The following is a 19976-nucleotide window of genomic DNA, read 5'->3' as shown; positions in this document are numbered from 1 at the left end:
TCTCCTGAAATCCATTACAGGCTGACAATTGCATTTGTTTTATATATACTTTCAGTTTTAGGCCATTTCACAGCAAACTGCTGTTACTATTTGTTTAAATGTAGCAAAGCAACTAAGAACTCCAGACTTTTGACCAACTAATCTGTCAGCCTCCCATGCAAAACAAACAGCATTTACCAAATGGGACTAACGTAGGGAATCCAACAAAATGATGGGTGTAGTTCAAACACTAAATTATAATCTTATTTTTAATAGGTGATCCATTGAATATGGTACTCATGACAGCAGTGCTACTTTTAGCTATGGGCTTTGACACTGAATAGTAACAGTTGGTGTAAGAAATTCTATTAAAAATAATTCGCAGGAAACAAACTTTTGTTGGTAGTAAGGTATAACTGAAGAGAAACAAATTGGTTATAGACTTTTCCTTGGTCTCTAAGTTAAATACAAAACCACAGAACCATAAACAGCATTTCACCAGTGTTTTCCCCTGCTTTCATTATCCTCCAGAAAAGCTGGATATATTTCACCACCAGACAAATCTCTACTGTCCATTGCAATATTTAGTTTTTATTTTAAACATTTAAGATTAAAAAGCTATTCTCCCACATCAGGCAGCATAAATAGGGTAAAAGCATCAGTTTGCTATTAGCTTCATATTATGGAAAGACAATATAACGTATGCACAAATTGTTGTGATACAAACTGGTTGTAATTTTTCAAAGCTAACTAAAAACCAATACAACGATGAGTAGAACCTTCCCAGATAAATTGTGATGTTTTATCTTCATGCTGTCTCCAGTTCAGAATAATCAGAGGGCACTTAATAAAAACATTTACATCGGAACTCCCACTCTATCTCTGACTTCCCAAATCGAAGCATGTGTACAAGTAGAACATGTGGCCAAATGGTATTCTGAAAAGTTTGGCCATTAAGAACAGTCCCAAATCCTCAAATTCTGCCCAGATAAGAACTGCTGAAGAAAAAAAAAAAAAAAAAAAGAAGATACAACTTGGGAAACTTGTATCCTCAGTCTCTTTTCCTAAAGTAACTTACCAACTCTGAACCTTTTCAAAGTTTTGAATTTTGCTTTCAATACCAACCCGCTACAAGGAGAATGGGTGCCTTGTCAGGATGGAGTTCCATCTGTCGAGCAATCCATGGCCCATCAAAATGTGCATACCACCAACCCTTCTTCTTGTTCTGGGGGTCTTTGTACTGGTCCGCGGGGCGGATGAAGGGAATGCGGAAGTAACGCTGTTGTCTGTTCATTTCAATCTCTTGCTGTCTGCTCGGCAGCTGGGCTGTTGGGTTCTGTTGTGCTATCATACAGAAGAGAGCCCCAAAAATAAGCAAATAAAAAATTAGAGAACAAGAAAGCCATATTACTACTGGCTTGATTAATCAACAAATCTAAAAAAAAAAAAATAAAACCAAAACAACTAACCAAACAAAAAAACAAACTAAACCCCCAAAACCCAAGAGATTCTCTCTAATTCAAGGTCAGCTGAAGTCTCATCAAACCTAAAAAGTACTTCCATCTCATATAATGTGCATTCTGTTAATCACGACAGCTACAACACTGGTCAGGAAAGGCTCATGTTAATTATTTTATCTATGTGTTGCTTAATGGAATGTTTAGACAAAACAAAGCAAGTAAAATAATGCACTCTGCTTTAAATCAATATTTAAAGTAAAACTTCCCATATAAAATGTCTTACAAACCAGACACATTCATCAGTAACTGCTTTAGTTCTGTCAATCTCTTTGTAAAACAAGATCACAGTGTAAAGCATTTAAAGTTACAAAACACAAAACATCACTTGAAGATTTTTGACAGTCAACACACAAAGGTGTATAATATTGTTAGAAATTACTAATTTGTTAATAGAAATGTTGACAACAAATACTGCTTATCACAAAGCTGCCACCAAACATAACTTTCTGCCTAGATTTCTGTGTGCTAAACTCCGGCATCAGAACTACTTTATTCTTTATTTCAGACCATTAAGATCAACCAAGCAAACTTCTAAAGGGGAAGGAGTTATATGAAGTTTTTTGAAGTTTCATATATATTTTTGGTAAATATTTTCTGTATGCATTTTTGGACTCTCTGAGTTCCACACATTTCAGTTTCCAGAGAGAAACTTTCTTTAAAATGAAAGCTCTCTCTATGTTAATTGATCAATTGATCCAACTTCCTGATGGTATGTATACACTATCATAATTAGTTTTAAATAGTAAATGCTCTTACAAGCAAGATCATTTCCTATACTACCTGTCTTCTGCAAAAATTTGGTACTGAACTAGTTTTAGTGGTTTACACCAACACTGTTACATATACCCTGTTTAAGAAACTCTGAATGTGGATCTGTGCCATCTCTACAAAAGAGAGTCAGTATTAACAGTTGCATGTTTCAGCATAAAGAGAAAAATTAGAAGTGAATTCCATTTTTGTTCAGTGTCTACTAAGCAGCAAAGATAATTTCTGAGCTAATATTTAATATGAAAAACAACAATCACTTTTAATAATGTATTTTTACAATCATGAACAAGATTAATATAGACCAGCAACTGCAACTTGAAATTTCTTCTGCTTTGATTCAAGCAAAAACAGTTATTCTGAGCCTGAAGAGGAGAACCTTAAAAAAACCCCATGTGTTATACATAACATATACCCTTTTTTCCCCCATGTCTGCATAAACAAAGAGAAGAAGAAAACCAGTATTTTAACAGGTGAATGCTACTTTTTTACATCAACTCTGATAAAACACGTACCTTACAGGAAGACACAGTTTATAGGAAATTAATACTATTTTCTACAAATTGTCTGAACAACTATCCGAGCAGATCAGTGCTTTAGTATTGTCAGATACTTTTTGCACTGCAATAATAATTGCTAAGGCTCCTTTCTACCCCTGTGCATATCTAAATCCAAGAGCAAATCTAGAGGACAGGAACACTAAGCAGCCAATATAGCCTCTGTTTCTCAGTGCTATGGAATTGAATTTCTTTATTCAGAAGAAACCATCACCTGAATGTTAGTTTGTGTGCTAGGAAAATAGCTGTTATATTAAGTTGATTACAGAGTTTTGCTACAACAAAAAGCCATATGCTGACAGTGAAAAAATATTAGAACAAACAAGTTATTTTGTAGGGGGTATGGAAAAAAATGGGAGATTATATCTTCAAATAACCCCCATAAAAAGGTTATTTCATTCTCCCTTCCCACTACCGCTCAAATGGGTAGGATTTCATGAAGACAAGTACATTTGTAAATTACTAGAATAATGTATAATTATCATCAAATGAATAACATTGCCAAATTGTAAAATAGACTATTCTCACAATTAAATTCTATGTACAAGTGTAGCAAAACACTGGATTAATTAATGTTAGTATCAAGCTGTCAAGTCTTCCTATTCTTCAAAGTTAGCTTAAATAACCATCTCCTCACTTACTTGAGTTGCTCAAAAATGGTGCAAAATCTGTGAACAAATATTACATGTTGAACAAAACATAAAAGTGCTGATCCTTGAAAAGTTACTGTTTCATTACCTCAACATTTTTCACCACTGCTGATGATACACAACTGGGAATTCTAGTTGCAAAATAAACACAGATACTAAGTATTTCTATTAATTTTGTACTTCTATTTTCATCAGAATTTAATCTTGAAATTTATTACTTCTATAATTTGTGATGCCAGTTACAAAAACTCAGTCGTATACATGCTAAGCACAAATTGCTATGACAAATCCACTAGTTAATTAATGTAGTACTTTTCATTTTTGATATTTCTGCTACAAAAAATTTTCCAAACCTCCGGAATACAGAATCTGCCTATTCCAATAATAATATACAAACCAGTGTTTAGTTTCTATACTGAATGTATTTATTAAATGAAAGAATACCTGTAAAATTGTATTACATCAGTGAAGATATGGAAAGAAGAAACTGCATCATTTGAAGTACACATCTACTGACACCTGAAAGCCTTTTAGCTTTAGCACCCAGGAAATCAGAATCCCTTCTCACTACCTGCTCAGATCACTATAATACATAGATGTGAAATGCCCATGTAGTATAATTATTTGGAATAGGAAGAATCATTCTGACATTAAGAGTCTCTATAGGTTGCCATCAGTTTCTTCTGAACCACAATGTCCTTTTCTTCACAAATATGATGCCGTATTTCAAGAAAAGTAAAAAAATGCAATGAGAACCACTGATAAGAATGCTGTAAATGTCTGAATACATGGGATGAGAACATGAGTACTCCAAGCTTTGCGTGCACAAATCCAAAGATTTTCTGCTCTTTGATACTTCCCATCAGCAACACTGTGCGTGAATATGTATTTTATCCATTTAGCTCCACAGAGAACTTGTGAACTCAAATTCAAAGCAATTTACCGCTTTGCAGAAGTGCTTCAAGTGCCTTTTCCTGCCTTTTCAGTCATTAGCTTTCTTTAGCACTTAAAACCACATTACTGGGCACAGTCACAAGGACCCATTCTTTAGTAATATCTTCTCCAGGGGTTCAGATTTCACTTGCCATATATCTGTACCGAAGTTCCCCAAAAACCTCAAATTCTCAAGCAATGCACACTCAGTAAATGAATGAAGGGGAAGGAGACAACTTTGTATATGAACTGAGAGAAAGTAGGGCACCTGTATTCCCTGAGATCTTTATCCTCCATGTCCCAGGACAATGCTCTAATCTCAGGCTAAGGGGACTCTGGGGACAGCACTTTCTCTCCATCTTCCCTTTCCTCTGCCTCTTGCTTCAACTGTATGGCAGGAACACAATCCATTCTGCAAATGGCACTCCAGAAATTGGGCACGGAATTTTCAGTCTGGCAGTATTAAACATGGCAATTCCTACACTTTCTTGATGAGCTTGAAAGGCAGTCACTTATTCTCATTAGTACATTGCTTTGACAATAAACATGCATCTGTGAAATCAGCAGAATGAAGGACTAATAAGAAAGCAGGGACTACACAAAATCCCTTAAGCAAAAATTGCAATATCAGCACTCACAGAATTTTTTGAAAAGAGAATGTAAGCTAATGTATGTAAGGCTTATCATGATGTAAATGATAAATCAGCACCTTTTAAAAGTATCTATATTTATATCTAAATAGCAATATAGTATGAAATAATAAAGTAGCACAGCAATGAACACTTAGCAAAAATGCCTATATCAAGAACGAATTTTAACAGATGTGACTTGGATGCAAGAAAAGGTTTTAGGGAGAGCTATTCAAAACAGTTATCTTGGTCTATTAAAGTACTTTAATTTCTGCAAAGTATTTGCCAGTTTCAGTCTTTTCAAAGTAGCTACCTTAAATAGACATAAAAATACTCTTCAAACCCCCAAGAATTTCCTTCAACCTAGCAAACTCAAAATTGATTCTAGAAATGTTTTCTTTAGAATATGGCCACAAAAGTGATTATAAACACAAAATTATCTCTCCTCACCATAGTCTGTGACTGATTTAGGAGCACGCTGTTCTGTTTCTGCATTGCGTTTCTTATTCTTGGATTTCCAAGCATGATACACCTTTAGCCTTCGGTGGAACTCTTCTCTGCAAGCTGCCAACAGTTCAATATCTATCCCAAAAATGAGGAGGGAAGGGATGAGTGAGAAAAATCAGAAAAATTATTTATTAAATGCTTTTTTATATTGATAGTTATATAATTTGAGATCAAATTGTAACACTAATATGCTAAAATGTAATATAATAAACTTCATTATCTGCAGCACAGGGCCTGTATTTTATGGCCCAGAAATTACCTCAGAATTCTAGAGTAAAGGCAATCCCCAAAGCAGCTTTGTACTGGGGGATTTGGAGCAGTGAAATGTGACAGAACTCTTAGTTCACTAAATTTGCCAGTTGACACTATCACAAGATAAGCAGTACAGAAACATAAAATTTCACTGCTGAACTTTATTTCTGCAACTGTAAAAAAGAAAACCAGCAATATGACCGCTCATATCTAGGTATATATACTTGCATATTTTCATTTTGCTGAATTTCATTATACAAAGAGATTGAATGATCTCAAGGTTCTTTCCTTAGTCACCTAAGAGTACCCAAACTGGCTTCACTAAGGATGAACACATGTGAGCACCAGGTATTACTGCAGCACCTAGTCAGGTGAAAACATTGCTCCAGTCTTGCAAGAGACTGGATTTGTTTCCAATTTCTATTCAGGGAAAAGTAGAAGGATCTTAAATCAGAAGTTAACCAACTGCTTTCAATGAGAAACAGGAAGAAACAGTAGTATCTAATAAAGGAATAATACTTATCTGTTTCTATCTTCAGACTGGGGGAAAAGTAATTAATGCCCCAACTGTGAGCTTCCCAAAAGAAGTTGGAAAAATTAACAAACAATCTGAATATCCAAGACAGAAAATATTTTATGCTGTGCTTTATATGACATATTTGCTTTCTTTGTGATGATCTGATGACAGCAAGAAGTGATAGCGAATGATTTCTTAGAACACACAAATTCCAGGTAAAGCACAATAACTATTATTCCCTTTGTGGGAATACAAAAATCTGAGACAATTTATTTAAGAAATTATAATACATATTTCATGGTCCAAGAGTTTACTATCATAAATATATAATCACTAAAAGAGGAAAAAAAGAAATTGTTTCCTTAATATGTAAACAGCTTCATTTATTGCTGCTTTTGGGGTAACAGCATTTTTTAAATTAATTTGTTATTAATTCAAACCTGAATAAAGTTTTATCAGTGTTATAGGAAGAAAGTAACATGCAACTGCAACTTGACCTCTTTCTCAAATCAGAAAATATTCCACTTACCACAGGATGTATTGATTGTATCGCGAAGCTCTGCATATTTCCACTTACTGAGATCATGCTTCTTAGTACCAGCAGCAGCTTTTGTGGCTTGCACTGCAGGACCCCTAAGATTATTTAAAAAATATATATGTATTTTTTCAAGTATCAAACAGGAATTGTTGTAAGAGATCCCATGATCAACACTGCATCACTCTTATTGCCACAAAAATCAGTAGCAAACAGACTGAATTTAAAGGCAAAATACCACATTATTTTCAAGACGTTCATATTATTAAGAGAAAATTAAAACATATTTTATGTCCAAAATCACATAGTCATCTGACAGGCCTCCTAGAGATTAAAAGGAATTGTCATTAATAGTGCTTATATGTGAAAAGGTGCATGTTCTATCTCTGTGTATCTCATCCCACACTGATGTGCATTTTACTTAGTACTAGCCAAGATGCAGAAAAGAGACAACAAAGAATAGCCATAGACATTTTTAGTTCCATTCAAAAAACAGGCAAGAGAAAATATTTCTGAAGTAGAACAAGGAGAAGGAAGAAAAGGCACTTCCTCTGCTCTTTAAAATTGGATTAGGACAAAATCCTTGTTCCAAAAGTTGATGAAATATTCTGTGTCTTTAAAAAAATTATTTCTATATTAATTGTATAATGGCTGTCTGAGAACAGTAACATTTATTTGGGAAGAATATGAATCCTCAAGAAATATCAAGGTAAAAAATACCACACAGAGGAAAAGCTGATTAGTATAGAGTCATCCAAACCCAGTTTTTTCAAAGGCCAAAGGTATTCATCATGTAGGTAATATACAAGAAAGTCAACAGCAAATACAAGTGAGAAATTATTACTAAAATCTCCATGATCTTTAAAAGCGTGTACAAGGTTTCCATGTACAAAATAAACATTATATGTAAAGATAAACTTGAATTTTATTTTTTTTTCCATAAATATGGTATGGATAAGAAGTAGAAGAACCCTCCCTTAGGAATGGCAAAACTCCCATGGATTATTTGCATATAAAAGAAGTTCAAAACACTCCAATGTTCAGTGATGATCAGCACACTTGAATGCTAAGAAATTCAAAAACACACACATGATTTTACCAACCTCCACTAACACTCATGACTAAGAACAGAAAGCAAATTGAATTATCTTTTGAGATCTGAGAGGATTTGTTCAGAAGAAACTAGATCTTTAGCAGGATAGCAGAATTCTTGATGCAATATCATATTAAAAAATCACAGGAGATAAAACCAGAAGAAAACAAGCCTTTTCATTTGAAGATCTGTTTGTGTAATAATATCTTTGTGGGACTGGTACATTATTACAGTAAGTATAATCCAGTGAATACTATTTTAACATTTATTTTTCCATAAAGGTCTCGTGGTACTCTGAACCTTGACATTTATTTTTCCCTTTTTAATTAACAGGTTATAAACACCTATTATAACCTGAAAAATTTCTTTATGCAGATACATCAGTTTTGAAAGCAGAGATAACAAATGCAATTTAAGTTCATAGAATAAAACAATCTGTTTAACTAAATGTTCTTCTTAACTGCACCATCTCTTCAATATAATTAAAACTAGTTTTATTGTAGTGTCAGTTTAATAATGCCTACTCATACTACTAATCTGACTCAACACAAAGCTTCCAGTTATAGTACATGAGAATTCTGACATAAAAAATTAGCTCTGACTTAGCACTACTCATAAGTGTAAAACAAATAACTGGACAAACTCCTTCAAAATATATATTTTAATATTTTGTTATGGTTGGCATACCTGTAGGACATTAAAGGATTGCTACTAAATATTTTCCACTGCCTAGTGTCTAAACTTCTTGAACCTAATTTAACAAATCCTAAGGATTTTCCTTATTTAGCAACACTACCCACCACTTCAAGAGTTTGCTACATAATTTAGAGCAGCAGAACTAGGCTATACAATCTCTGGTTAAACTAGTAATCTTTAAGAATCCTAATCCAATTGAATGGCTTAGTCCTTCTATTGCAGTACTACTCTGCACTCTGCAGATCAGTCTTTTGTTTTCTACATGACTTTCAGCATAGCAGTCTGGCAATAAGAGGAGCATCACACCTGACAATCAGTCTTCACTGCTCAGTCCAAGAGTTATGTATTGTAAACAATATTTTCAGACTTTAAAAATAAAAAAAAATTTTAAAAAATCAGTCTCAAGTAAAAAGTTTCCAGTGTATGAAAAGTGAGAAAAATTCAGTTTAACAAGTATGCAGTAAGAAGTATTGCATTTTGAATTCAACCACAACACAGGGTTTCTGATTTTGCCCCGAAGTTTCATCATTTTTTTGTACATTAAAAATTGGCCATTGTTAATGGAACTATGTCAATATATGCAATGCAATCTGGTCATTTCAATTTGCATACTAACTTGATTACACACAACATGGTTTATTCCTTTTCTTGAAATACCACTGCAAGAAACAAATTTATTTAACAGCTGCATTTCCAATTATCAATGCTACAAATGGAAAACTCATCAATCACATGAAATCGATCATCTTCAGACTATATAAATACAGCTTAGTAGCTTGTTTAACAACTGCCTAACTTTTAAAAACTCTGAACAATTTTGCTTCTTATGTAAGCTTCAGAAAATGAATGTCAAAGGTAATTTCCATCCTCAAGTTGCATAAAACACTTTTTAATTACTCACTAATATGGAGGACATTATAACAAATTCTTTGAATGGAGAATTAGTATTCTAGCACCAGCTAGTGTGAGACTGTTCCAGTAGAATTGTATTCAGACCTCAACCAGTGTTCTCCTTTCCTTCTGCATTGTGCACAAAATCCTGCATTAGCATTCAAGAAATCTCAGAAGGGCCTTTTGTTTAGATGTCTTAAGAGGCATTTTAATATGCTCTTAACATGGTAATTTTCAAAACTGCTTTTATTTGAAATTAATTATATTTAGAATATTTTCTTATTAAAAGCACCAACAATTAAGTTGACATAACTAACTTCATTAACTCTGTGTTGAATCTGTAGAAATATGCCTTTGAAAGAGGTGGAGCCCAGTGCTTTATTATCACAAAGGTGAAAAGAGAAGAAAGCTGGAAAAACATTAACAAAATTACACAAAATATCAGGGTATGTGAACTACTCTTTTTTAATATAATCAATAAAAACTGTAGAAAAATAATTGTTGAAATAAAGATGGTGATAGTGTAAATTTATCGGAAAGACATAATTTACTTCTTTGTTTATCACTTGAAAAAACCCAGATTGCATTATTTTTAATTTCATAATAATTCAACCCATTTCATGTGTGATTTGTTTTTATAAAATGATTGATTCATTTCGTGTCGTCCTCTCACCTACCTAGACAATATTTCTGACATTTCTGTGGCCATTTGTTCCCTATAAGAAAATTGATAAATGATCATAAACCAAACATACTCATATAAAACAAGCCTTTTTAACTGTGAAAGGCTCTTGCCAATCAAACTGAAGTTAAATAAAGTGCACGGAAAATGGGTACTTAATTTAGATTATTTCCATTTACATATATATATATATATATATATATGCACACACAGAGTCCTGATTTTGGAAAGAGCAATAAATCACACAGGACAATAAAAAATGGAAGGTATGTGAAAAACCTTAAAGTAATTATATAATCATCCTTAAATAGGATATTATTAGGTATAATATATTATTAAAGTATTTATTAGACATAAGCAAAGTAGTGAATATAAGGTATTAATGATTTAGAGGTTACAGAAGCATGTTAATAAAGATTATTATGGAGTATTAGTATACAAGAGCACAATATCAATTTCTTTTCAACTAATTAGTAGGGGAGTTTTTTCTATTAGAGCATGCAAATGCAAAAAAATGCCATACGCAGTCATTTGTGGCTTTCTTCCATTGGCTCTGCAAATAGAAGATATATGTTAGATAGACTACTTCCCAGTTAACTTTCTAATAATCTGAAGTGGGAAAAGGTGGGTCATAGTATTTCCTGCTCTTTCACATCTTATCTTTTTTTTTTTTTTAACTGAGAAACAGGATTTTTTCCCCCTCCTCATTTAATCACAAGTTAAATTATATTCAGGAAAAAATGCACAGCCGAAAACTTCCCCCACCATTTCAAAATCAGAGACTTTGAGCCATGCTACTGATATATTTCTTTCTTGGATAAGCATATCACAAGAAATAACAGCAATCCTCGTGCAGCTTCTCTGGGAACAGGACAGATGCTTCTTCATGTAACCTGAGAAAAGACTCTGAGTTTTAACTGCCATACAAGAAACCTACAGGTGCACATATGTGGCACTAAATATGCTACAAATTAAAACTTTTTTGGGTTGTTCCAACTCAACACACAGAACAGATAGTCTAGCAACACTTTCTCTGTGACTAGCTTCTTTTGGTGTCATATGCTATACTGTATCTTTCACTAAGTCGCATAAATTAAAAACATTACACAGTTGAATGAAAATATCTATTATTTAACTTATTTTTTATTTAAGTGCTAAGTACTGCTGTTAATTTACCCCTAGGTGCCATAAAACCCTTATTACACATCCTTTTAAACTATGGATGAGTAATAAAATTGGATGAAGCTAGAAGTCCAGCATATCCCACACAGAATAAGCACAAATAAAAATGCTGGATCTACTGCCAGAAAAGTAACTTTTCTTCTTTGACAGAAGCCAACAAATATATTTTTTAAAGGAACTGCTAATGCTTATGTACTTTTAAATATCTATAAAAACTAATGATGAATGCTGCAAGGTATTGGGTAGCAAAGAATAAAGTAGAGGCTACTCATTTTCAAATATGACAACATACAGGTACCACATGTTGCTTAAAAATAAACATATAAAATCACCTTGTTCTTACTCTTTTCACTCCACAGGTAGCACCATACAAGAGAAAATACCCTTTTATTCATACCAATGTGTAAGCATGAAAAGATTTTTTACAAAATTGTGTGAAAACAGCATAGAACGAGTATACTACATGAATTTAGTACAAAGGGATAAATGCCTTATCTTACTACAGCAGAACTTTAACAGAAAAGGTTGCTTTTAGTGAGTGTATCATATGCTAATGTGCAAGTCTCAAATGCAGAAGACGGCTTAATGTAACTTCCTCAGACTCTAGTAAAATTTTGATTGGTATCAATTAAAATAAGTTCTGAGAATTTATGGTTTAGTTATTAAGTTAGTATTTTGTTCAAACCAATAAAGAGTTTTAATTTCAGAGAATTCCTCTAGTTTCTACATTTAAGCGAATTTCTGAAGTTATGTGAAAATCTACCCTTTGATTCTAGTAGAAGACATTGGGGCCTGGGGAATGTTTTAGTTTGGTTTTAAGCAAACCAAAATAAAATAAATCAAAGATTAAAATGAAAGCATTCTAATCAATTTTTGAACGTGCTTAAAACTATTTGAAGTAGACTTTAGAAACAGTAGGGGGAAAAATTCGCCAATGAGACAAAAAGAAATCCCACATAAGCAGAAAAATCTATTATTTTTTCTAGATTTGTGTATTATCAAAGCATTTACATCGCTATGCTAACTTGTTCAGACCATTCAGCACTTTCCCACCATCCAAAAGAGACTTCAGTCTCCTACCGCTACACATCAGAGAGAAACTGGCAGTCATAAAGAGTTATGATGATGGTTAGTTCATCATCCATTCTGGGATTACACAAGAAAGACAAATACTAAAACCACCCATGAGCAGCAGGAAACACTGTGGAGATTAGAAGTTCACTGACAGAAAAATTATTGAGTTCTCTAAGCCCTTCTTGTCTATTGCCTCCCTTTTTTCGTATTTAAGAGAACTCTGCCAGGTTGCAACACTGGAGCGACTTTGTGTTTACCTTTAAAGTATTGCACCAAAATCCAAACAGGGAAAGGCGTGAGGCACTGAAACAGGCTGCTCTGTTTCAGGGCAGGGAAGCTGTGGATGCCCCACCCCTGGAGCTGTTCAAGGCCTGGTTGGATGGGGCTTTGAGCAACCTGGTCTAGTGTAAGGTTTCCCTGCCCATGGCAGGGGCATTGGAACCAGATGACCTTCAAGGTCGCCTTCCAACCCAAGCCATTTTATGATTCTATGCATTAAGTATGTTAGTCTTATTGGTGACAGGTACTGTATAACTGAGGGCAAGACAACAACGATTTTATTGGAAGCATCTAGAAATCAGTATTGTACATGACAAAAAACATTACCCACCTACCTCAAGTAGGCATGCAGCTATTTAGAAAAAAAAAGTATACATCTAGATAAAATTTAGGTAACAAAGAAAACACATCTGGGAGCTTGAAATTCCATGGAAACACGGAATTTTCTCACAGTCCTTCTTTCAACAAGAAACTGAGCAGACTAGTACTAATGAAGTCACCAATTATGTGATCATGCTCATAGATATGTTTATGCAATTTGACCAGTAAGTACCATCTTTACTGGAACTTCTAAGTTGCTTGTAAGGCACCTTTTACACATGAAGAGCTCTTGCTTTGCAGACAGGTAATGTGTATCTATCTCTATACCAAAAGTCTAGCAATTCTTATGACACATCAAAAGTTCACACAAAACGAAACTAATACAGTATTTAATTTTCAAATACATCTATATTAGATATATTCATTCACTTAAAAAACTTACCAGTCAGGACACAGAAATAACTATTATTATTATTATTTCTGCATTCAAAGAGGGATTCTTGTTTAAATCCCCTCCCCAAATTAACACTGTACAAGCCAAATCATCAAGTACTAGAAAAGGTGTATTTTATTACTACTTACCACTGAAGAAATACCATTCCCTACTTTAAATGAGTCATAAAAATCAGAATTTAAGTTGATTGCCATCCTTGTCAGAACTCAAAAAGAGAAAGAGAACTGCAATTATGTTCACAAGCAACTACAAAATTACTGATGTAGCAAGATGCAAAATGAAGAAAGTCTTTAAGCAAAAGCAATCTTTCTAACAAATTTCACAAGTTAATTTGAAAAAGATTCTAGTACACTGACTTAAGAGGTCCATTTATTGAATACAAAGATACATAAAACCAGCAAGAGTGTAGTCTTCTCAAATGGATCAGGATAGGAAGAAGTAAAAATAAAAAAAAAAAAAAGAGAGAGAGAAAAATGTAACTACTTAACCCCATACCTGCGCAATCCTAAATCAAGCTGAGGCTCATCATTGATGAGTTCTGCTTCACTCTGGGCAATTCTCATTGCAAGTTCGTGGTCACGACGTTCCTGCTCAAGCACTGCCTGGTGCTGGGTTTCCTCTTCTCGTTCTCTAGCTAGCTGAGCTTCAATTTCAGCCTGTTTTATAAAAAGACATCTTTAACCTTATCCAATTGAAACCAAAACGCTACGTAAGTAATATTAGAAAAATATGCTAAGTAGTATATTAATAGCTTTTCAAAATGTGCAAAATTTACAGAACTGAAAAATTAACAGCATCAGTATTCTGTTTGACCCAAGAAAAATGAAACTGCTACAGATTGCACCTTGGTTTCCATATAGTTTATCAAGTAATTATTGTCCACCACTTGTATTATCTATTCAAATAAAGTGCCAAATAATTATTACTCATTAAAAAAAATACACTAAGCTTTTTGTTCACTATTATGAAAAGTAGTCTTCGAAAGTTTTTAGAATCATTAAAATTCAAATGATACAGAGCACTATAATGTACTCCTCCATAGCACTAAAACAGTACTTCATTGATATTCTGCACTTGACATTACAGGACTTTGCAATAGGCACTGCTTTGCATATGGGTCTGAATCCAGATGTGAATTCCAGTAAAAGTGACAAACCTGGCTGACATGGAACATCTGCAAAAACTTCAAAGGCTTAACTAGAATTCTCCAGTGTTGTGTATTTTTAACTTTAAAATAACTTTCAAATCCCTTTAAAAACAGATGCACCTCTACTCAGAAGACCAACAGCTGCAGGTGAACTAGAAATAGGTGATCTGTCTTTGGATGCCCTATTCATGACTATTGCCTTACATTTTCTACTAAAGCAACACTGGTGAATGACTGAGATGTGCATTTATAAAATTAAGCCATTAGACTCAGTGGAGAACCTAAGCTGCAAAAAAGATTCAAAAATAAGTAAATAAATACACAAAACAAACAAACAACCCCAAAACAACCACCACAAACAACAACAAAAAAAAGCCAAAACCACACAGAGCTAAAATATTAACCTGAATACGCTTTTCTTCATCTTCCCTCTTTTTCCTCTCTTCCTCTTCCAGTTTTCTCTTTGCCTCAATATCAGATTTCCTATTACAAAAGAAGAGAAGGAAATGAAAACATGTTGTTATGATGCAAGTGAACATGAGATAGTGAGAGATAGAAAGTATCTTCCATAAAACTGAATGGTAATCCAGACGTCAGTACAGTCCTGATAACAGGGCACTACATGTAAAGTCAAGACATTTTTCAAGTTCATCTGTATTTGCAGCTACATCATATCATCTCTTCCATTCGCTATTCTAACACTTGCCTTATAATTCACTGGGAAAGGAAACATTTCCACACTGCACAGCACACCAGGAATACAATCCAAGTAACTTTCTACGTGTACAGCTATTAAAAACAACCTCATTAAAAAGCCTTTCCCTCATTCTATAACCAGCAACTTATTCGTGACTCACAGACGTCTTTCTTCTTCTTCCTTCCTTCGTTTCTGTTCTTCCTCTTCACGTCTCTTTCTTTCTTTTTCCATTTCCTCCTGGATGCGTCGCAGCCTCTCTGCTTCCTCCTCTTGCTGCTTCTTCTTTTGCAGTGCACTCAGAAGCTGCTCTGAGCTTTTAACTAAAGCATCATATTCTTTCTGTATTTGTTCTCTAGTCATTACAGTGGTCTGCAAAAATAATAAGGGGATTATATTCTTTTGCATTTATACTTTGCTTTTAAAAATGTCTATTGAAATAATATTAAGTGAAATGAGAACACTGAGCACTATAATAAAATATATATATACATGTCAGGGTGGGGAAGCTTGAGTCCATTTTTCTCTTTCTTTCTGAAATCCTGAGGATTCATTATTGTCCTCTCTCATGTAAAACCATAAAAGTAATCTCCTTTTCACCCCTGAAATTAAACATGACTTCTCTTTAAAACATGCCTTCATATTTTAAATTTTGCAGTTTTAAGCAACAGAAATTAATTGTTACCATGCTAGGATGAAAACTAAGGCCTGTCCATGTCCATTTTGCATTGTGTTCTTATCTGCTATAGTGGTTATCTACAGCTCTGCCTTTTATGTCATAGAATATAATATTTTTCTCACTACTTCTGCTAGCACTCAGAAAAAATACTGGGCCATGCTGTGACTATCTTTCTAGAAAAAGGCATTAGTAGCAAATGACAGGTTGAAAATACTCTAAAAAATAGCCTTTGCTACATACATTTTCCAACCTAATTGATAGCTACAATTTAATTTCATTTTACAATTCACATCATACTAATAAAACTGCAATATGGGATGTTTGCTGACCTTTTCTGAGGGTGTATCATGGCAATAATCAAATTATATTATTTTTATTAGAAAAGAGAACTCTAAGTTGACAGGTTAACTCTACCATCTTTTCAACTGTGATTTTAAATAAAAAAGATCTTAATATGGTACACTAAGGAAGCTGTAATATTGCATGAAACAAGAATTCAACAAACCCAATTTTTTCTAACATTAAGAAATGCCAGTGTGCTTTCATTTCGTCTTTTACTTCTGTGGTATGGAACTGAGAACTATAGACCCTGAAGCATAATCAGTGAGCTGAATTTTCTTTACTACCAAGTCTGAAAAACCTCTTAACTGGAACAGAAATCTCTTTATCCTGTGACAAAGGCTTGTCTGTTTCAGCCCTGATGAAGTTAAAATATTGTTAATATGCATTATTCCAATAATAAAAGCAATAAGCAAATTATTGACAAAACTTCTCATAATATCGACATGCATTTTTGCTTTAAATTCTTCAGTGCCCATTTTGAAACACAGATAATAATACCAAAGTATAGACATATAGACCTAGTTTCAGGATTCACTTACGTTACATTCACAAATAATTTTAAACAGGATTTATCCAGTGAATGAAAATTAAGACCACTATAGTAAAGTACCTTTTCTATTAAAGAAAAATGCATTGGCCTTCTACTTAAGGTGAAGTTTTTTAAAGATTCCAGTGATAAGAAACTATTTCTCTCCTTATTATCACATACCTTAATTTTGTTCATTAATGCATCAATAGAATACTCCAGCTCCTTGACCTGCTTGCTTGTCTCTGCTTTTCCCTCCTTCAGGGCACTTACTACTTCATTGAATTTATCAAGTCTCTTCTTCAGTGTACGCACTTTTATCAGGCCATCAATGCTGTGAAGGAAGGGCAGTTTATTTGTATCTTGAGATGTTTTTAGAACTACCACTAATCACTCACTCAGAAGAGGAAGATGGCAGACAAATTATGCCTTCTGACAAAACTCACCCTCTTTTTTGAAATTCAAACATTATCACATCAAGTAACTAATTAATGTAGCCTTTTGCACAAAGCAACTAAAAGTGACTAGTAGTCAATGACTCAAAATAGAAAAAAGCCTTTTTATTTTGAGAATTAATGTTGGTTTCGTTTTCTTTTTTCCCCCAGTATTAAATCCTTAGTTCACTAAAGAATTTTGACTGAAGTGGATAAAGGCTGAGTAGTGCCACTTAACTCAAAAAGCTAATGGGACTGAAACAGATAAAATTTAACAACACAGCAGGGAACACAGTCATTAGACCCCATAGGAGTGAAAAAACAAGGCTAGGGAGGAATCCAGGAAAACTGGAAATCCAGGAAACTTGGGAGTTTTTTTAAGAAACTGTTGAAGGATATGCACAGAAGTTACAACTCTACAGACAGTCTTCCGAAACAGACATCACGGAACTCAGAATCACAAAAAACATATAAAAAGTAGAAACTAAATCAATTAATTAAAGAGTACCAAACAGCTTAAAATAAAGGAAAATGGTCAGAAATGCCAAGGTTCAAAATGAAATATGACTTTTAAAGGATGTAAAGGAAAAAATTCTATAAGAAGCCCACTACTGAAGAACAGAGTTGGATCTCTATCAAACAACATAAAGATGTCAGCAGAACTTAATGACCGAAGTGTTTTTTCCATTAGTATTCCATGCAGTCAGCTAATGGAATTATTTAATTTCAAGAGGAGACAAGAAAGGTAAAACAAAATTATTTCTAAGTTAAAAAAAGAATGGGTAAAGGATAAAAATTAATGAGCTTAAAATTCATTTAGACAGACTTAAAAGAAGGATTTCTTAAAACTAGGCTGCCCCTGAAGGATTTTATGAGCAAAGAGCTATATAAACATCTCTTAGGAAAGGTTCGGATTTAGTCTATTGATCCTTGGGAAAGAGAACACAGAAATTCTTAAGGTCTCCTTCAATAGTAAATCTCTGCTTTTTACAGTCACAAGAGAATATTATTTAAAACCTATTTTCTTCAGCCAAGGAATATCTTCTTACCGTGGTTTGTGCTTTCTCTTGCAAAGCCACATACGAATAGTCTTTTGTATTTTAATGCAGGCACAGGCTCGATATTTTATCTTATTTGTCACTGTAAAGACACAGAAGATATCGTCTCAATGTTTTATACAATTTAACATGACTCCTATATTACACGTTTCATAGCTCAAAACCATATGTAGGCTCCATGTGTTTGAGAGCTCGTTCTATATTGGAACCACAACATTTAAGACAAAGTGGACAGCAGAATTAACAATCTTGGGCCAGACATAGAGGCTCCCACCCAAAACAGACAGGAACAATGAAGCACATGTGCACACACACATGCACCATCACCTCCCTCCAGTTTCATAAACATTAGCAATCTCTGTTAAAAGTCATGGGATCTAGCAAGCAGGAAACACTTAAGTTGAAGTGCTGTGTTGAACAGTAATCAAGCCAGTATCTGCTAGAGATAATAAAGTGGCTGCAACTTTGCAGAGCATTTCTCTACAACACCAGAATGAAAAAAAGCCCCATGAAACAAAACCTCTAGCTGTTGTTCTAATACAGACTTCATCTAAAGACTCAAATGACTGCGACCAGGAGACAAGTTAAATAGAGAATCAAGGCACAGGGCACGTGCACATGTGCTGAGTATTTTAGAAGTGTAACAATAAATGCAGTTTCTATATATCTATTAAAGGAAATATAAGGATTAAAGGAAATATAAGGATCCACGTTGCCTTTAGTCATCTGCTGAGCACAGAGTTTGTGAACACAGTATATTTAACCATTAGACTTCAGTGGTCACAAAGCTGCACTCTACTTCTTGTATATCTATTTCAGCTTTATTCTGGAAAAAAAACTTAGCTTCTAATTTCCCATAAAACATTACAAAGAAGTAAGATACATAAATATTATTTCGCAAAAAGTTTCTACTTTTTGGACACAGTGACAAACTTTGTCCCGTCTTTCTGAAAAACAGACTAAATGGAATTAATTTCTAAACACAAAAGATTTTACTGTTACAATTTCTGATGTCTTAAACATATATGTTAAGAATTCATAAATTCTATTTCCACCACTATGAGCAGCAAAAAATAATAGCCGACCAGTGACAGATGAGAAGTGTGACTGTGCCAGTCCAAATGCAAAGCTGTGTGTGCACTGGCATGAGGTCTTTTTGCTTTTCTTCCCCATTTTAATGCATACTTTTCACCCTCTGTGTTATTATAGATTGCTGACGTTCTGCATCAGATCTCTCCACATCTCCCACACATCTTAACTGAAGTACACCACAAGCACAAATCTCTGTTCCACACCACTTCATTGCTACTCTGCACAGTAAACTTCAAGGCCAGGTTGGATGGTCTAGTGGGATGTGTCCCTGTCCGTGGCAGGGGGGTTGGAACTAGATGATCTTCGAGGTCCCTTCCAATCCAGGCCATTCTATGATTCTATAAACTGGGCAGGCCAAGAACTTGGAAACTGCATATCAACAGTGACAGGGACTAATTTGCTGATGAGCAGTAATTGCTGGAGTGGAGATGTTTGTCCTGTAGTTCACATCAACACTTTCAAACATGCCGTTTCTGTCTGGAGATGAC

At 34.1% G+C, this 19976-nt stretch overlaps 1 protein-coding gene across 4 annotated transcripts in view; it reads right to left on the bottom strand.

Annotated features, from left to right (window-relative positions):
* MYO6 (myosin VI) overlaps nt 1-19976 on the bottom strand; it is a 107642-nt gene that overhangs the window by 3762 nt on the left and 83904 nt on the right. Inside the window, exons 24-34 of one of the 4 annotated variants that reach the window (XM_017825734.1) lie at nt 18388-18478; nt 17088-17238; nt 15521-15729; nt 15068-15146; nt 14012-14172; nt 10730-10759; nt 10202-10240; nt 6839-6942; nt 5484-5615; nt 3463-3489; nt 1105-1323 (exon numbers count right to left, since the gene is read on the bottom strand). In XM_017825734.1, the coding sequence (XP_017681223.1) occupies nt 1105-1323; nt 3463-3489; nt 5484-5615; nt 6839-6942; nt 10202-10240; nt 10730-10759; nt 14012-14172; nt 15068-15146; nt 15521-15729; nt 17088-17238; nt 18388-18478 (1242 nt within the window). The remainder of the gene's footprint in view (nt 1-1104; nt 1324-3462; nt 3490-5483; nt 5616-6838; nt 6943-10201; nt 10241-10729; nt 10760-14011; nt 14173-15067; nt 15147-15520; nt 15730-17087; nt 17239-18387; nt 18479-19976) is intronic. The other 3 variants (XM_017825742.1, XM_017825750.1, XM_017825760.1) reach the window with 3 other exon arrangements.

The sequence above is a fragment of the Lepidothrix coronata genome, unplaced genomic scaffold (assembly GCF_001604755.1).
Source record: "Lepidothrix coronata isolate B3197 unplaced genomic scaffold, Lepidothrix_coronata-1.0 Scaffold4, whole genome shotgun sequence".
NCBI classification, from domain to species: Eukaryota; Metazoa; Chordata; class Aves; order Passeriformes; family Pipridae; genus Lepidothrix; species Lepidothrix coronata.
This window is presented reverse-complemented; position numbering and strand designations above follow the sequence as displayed.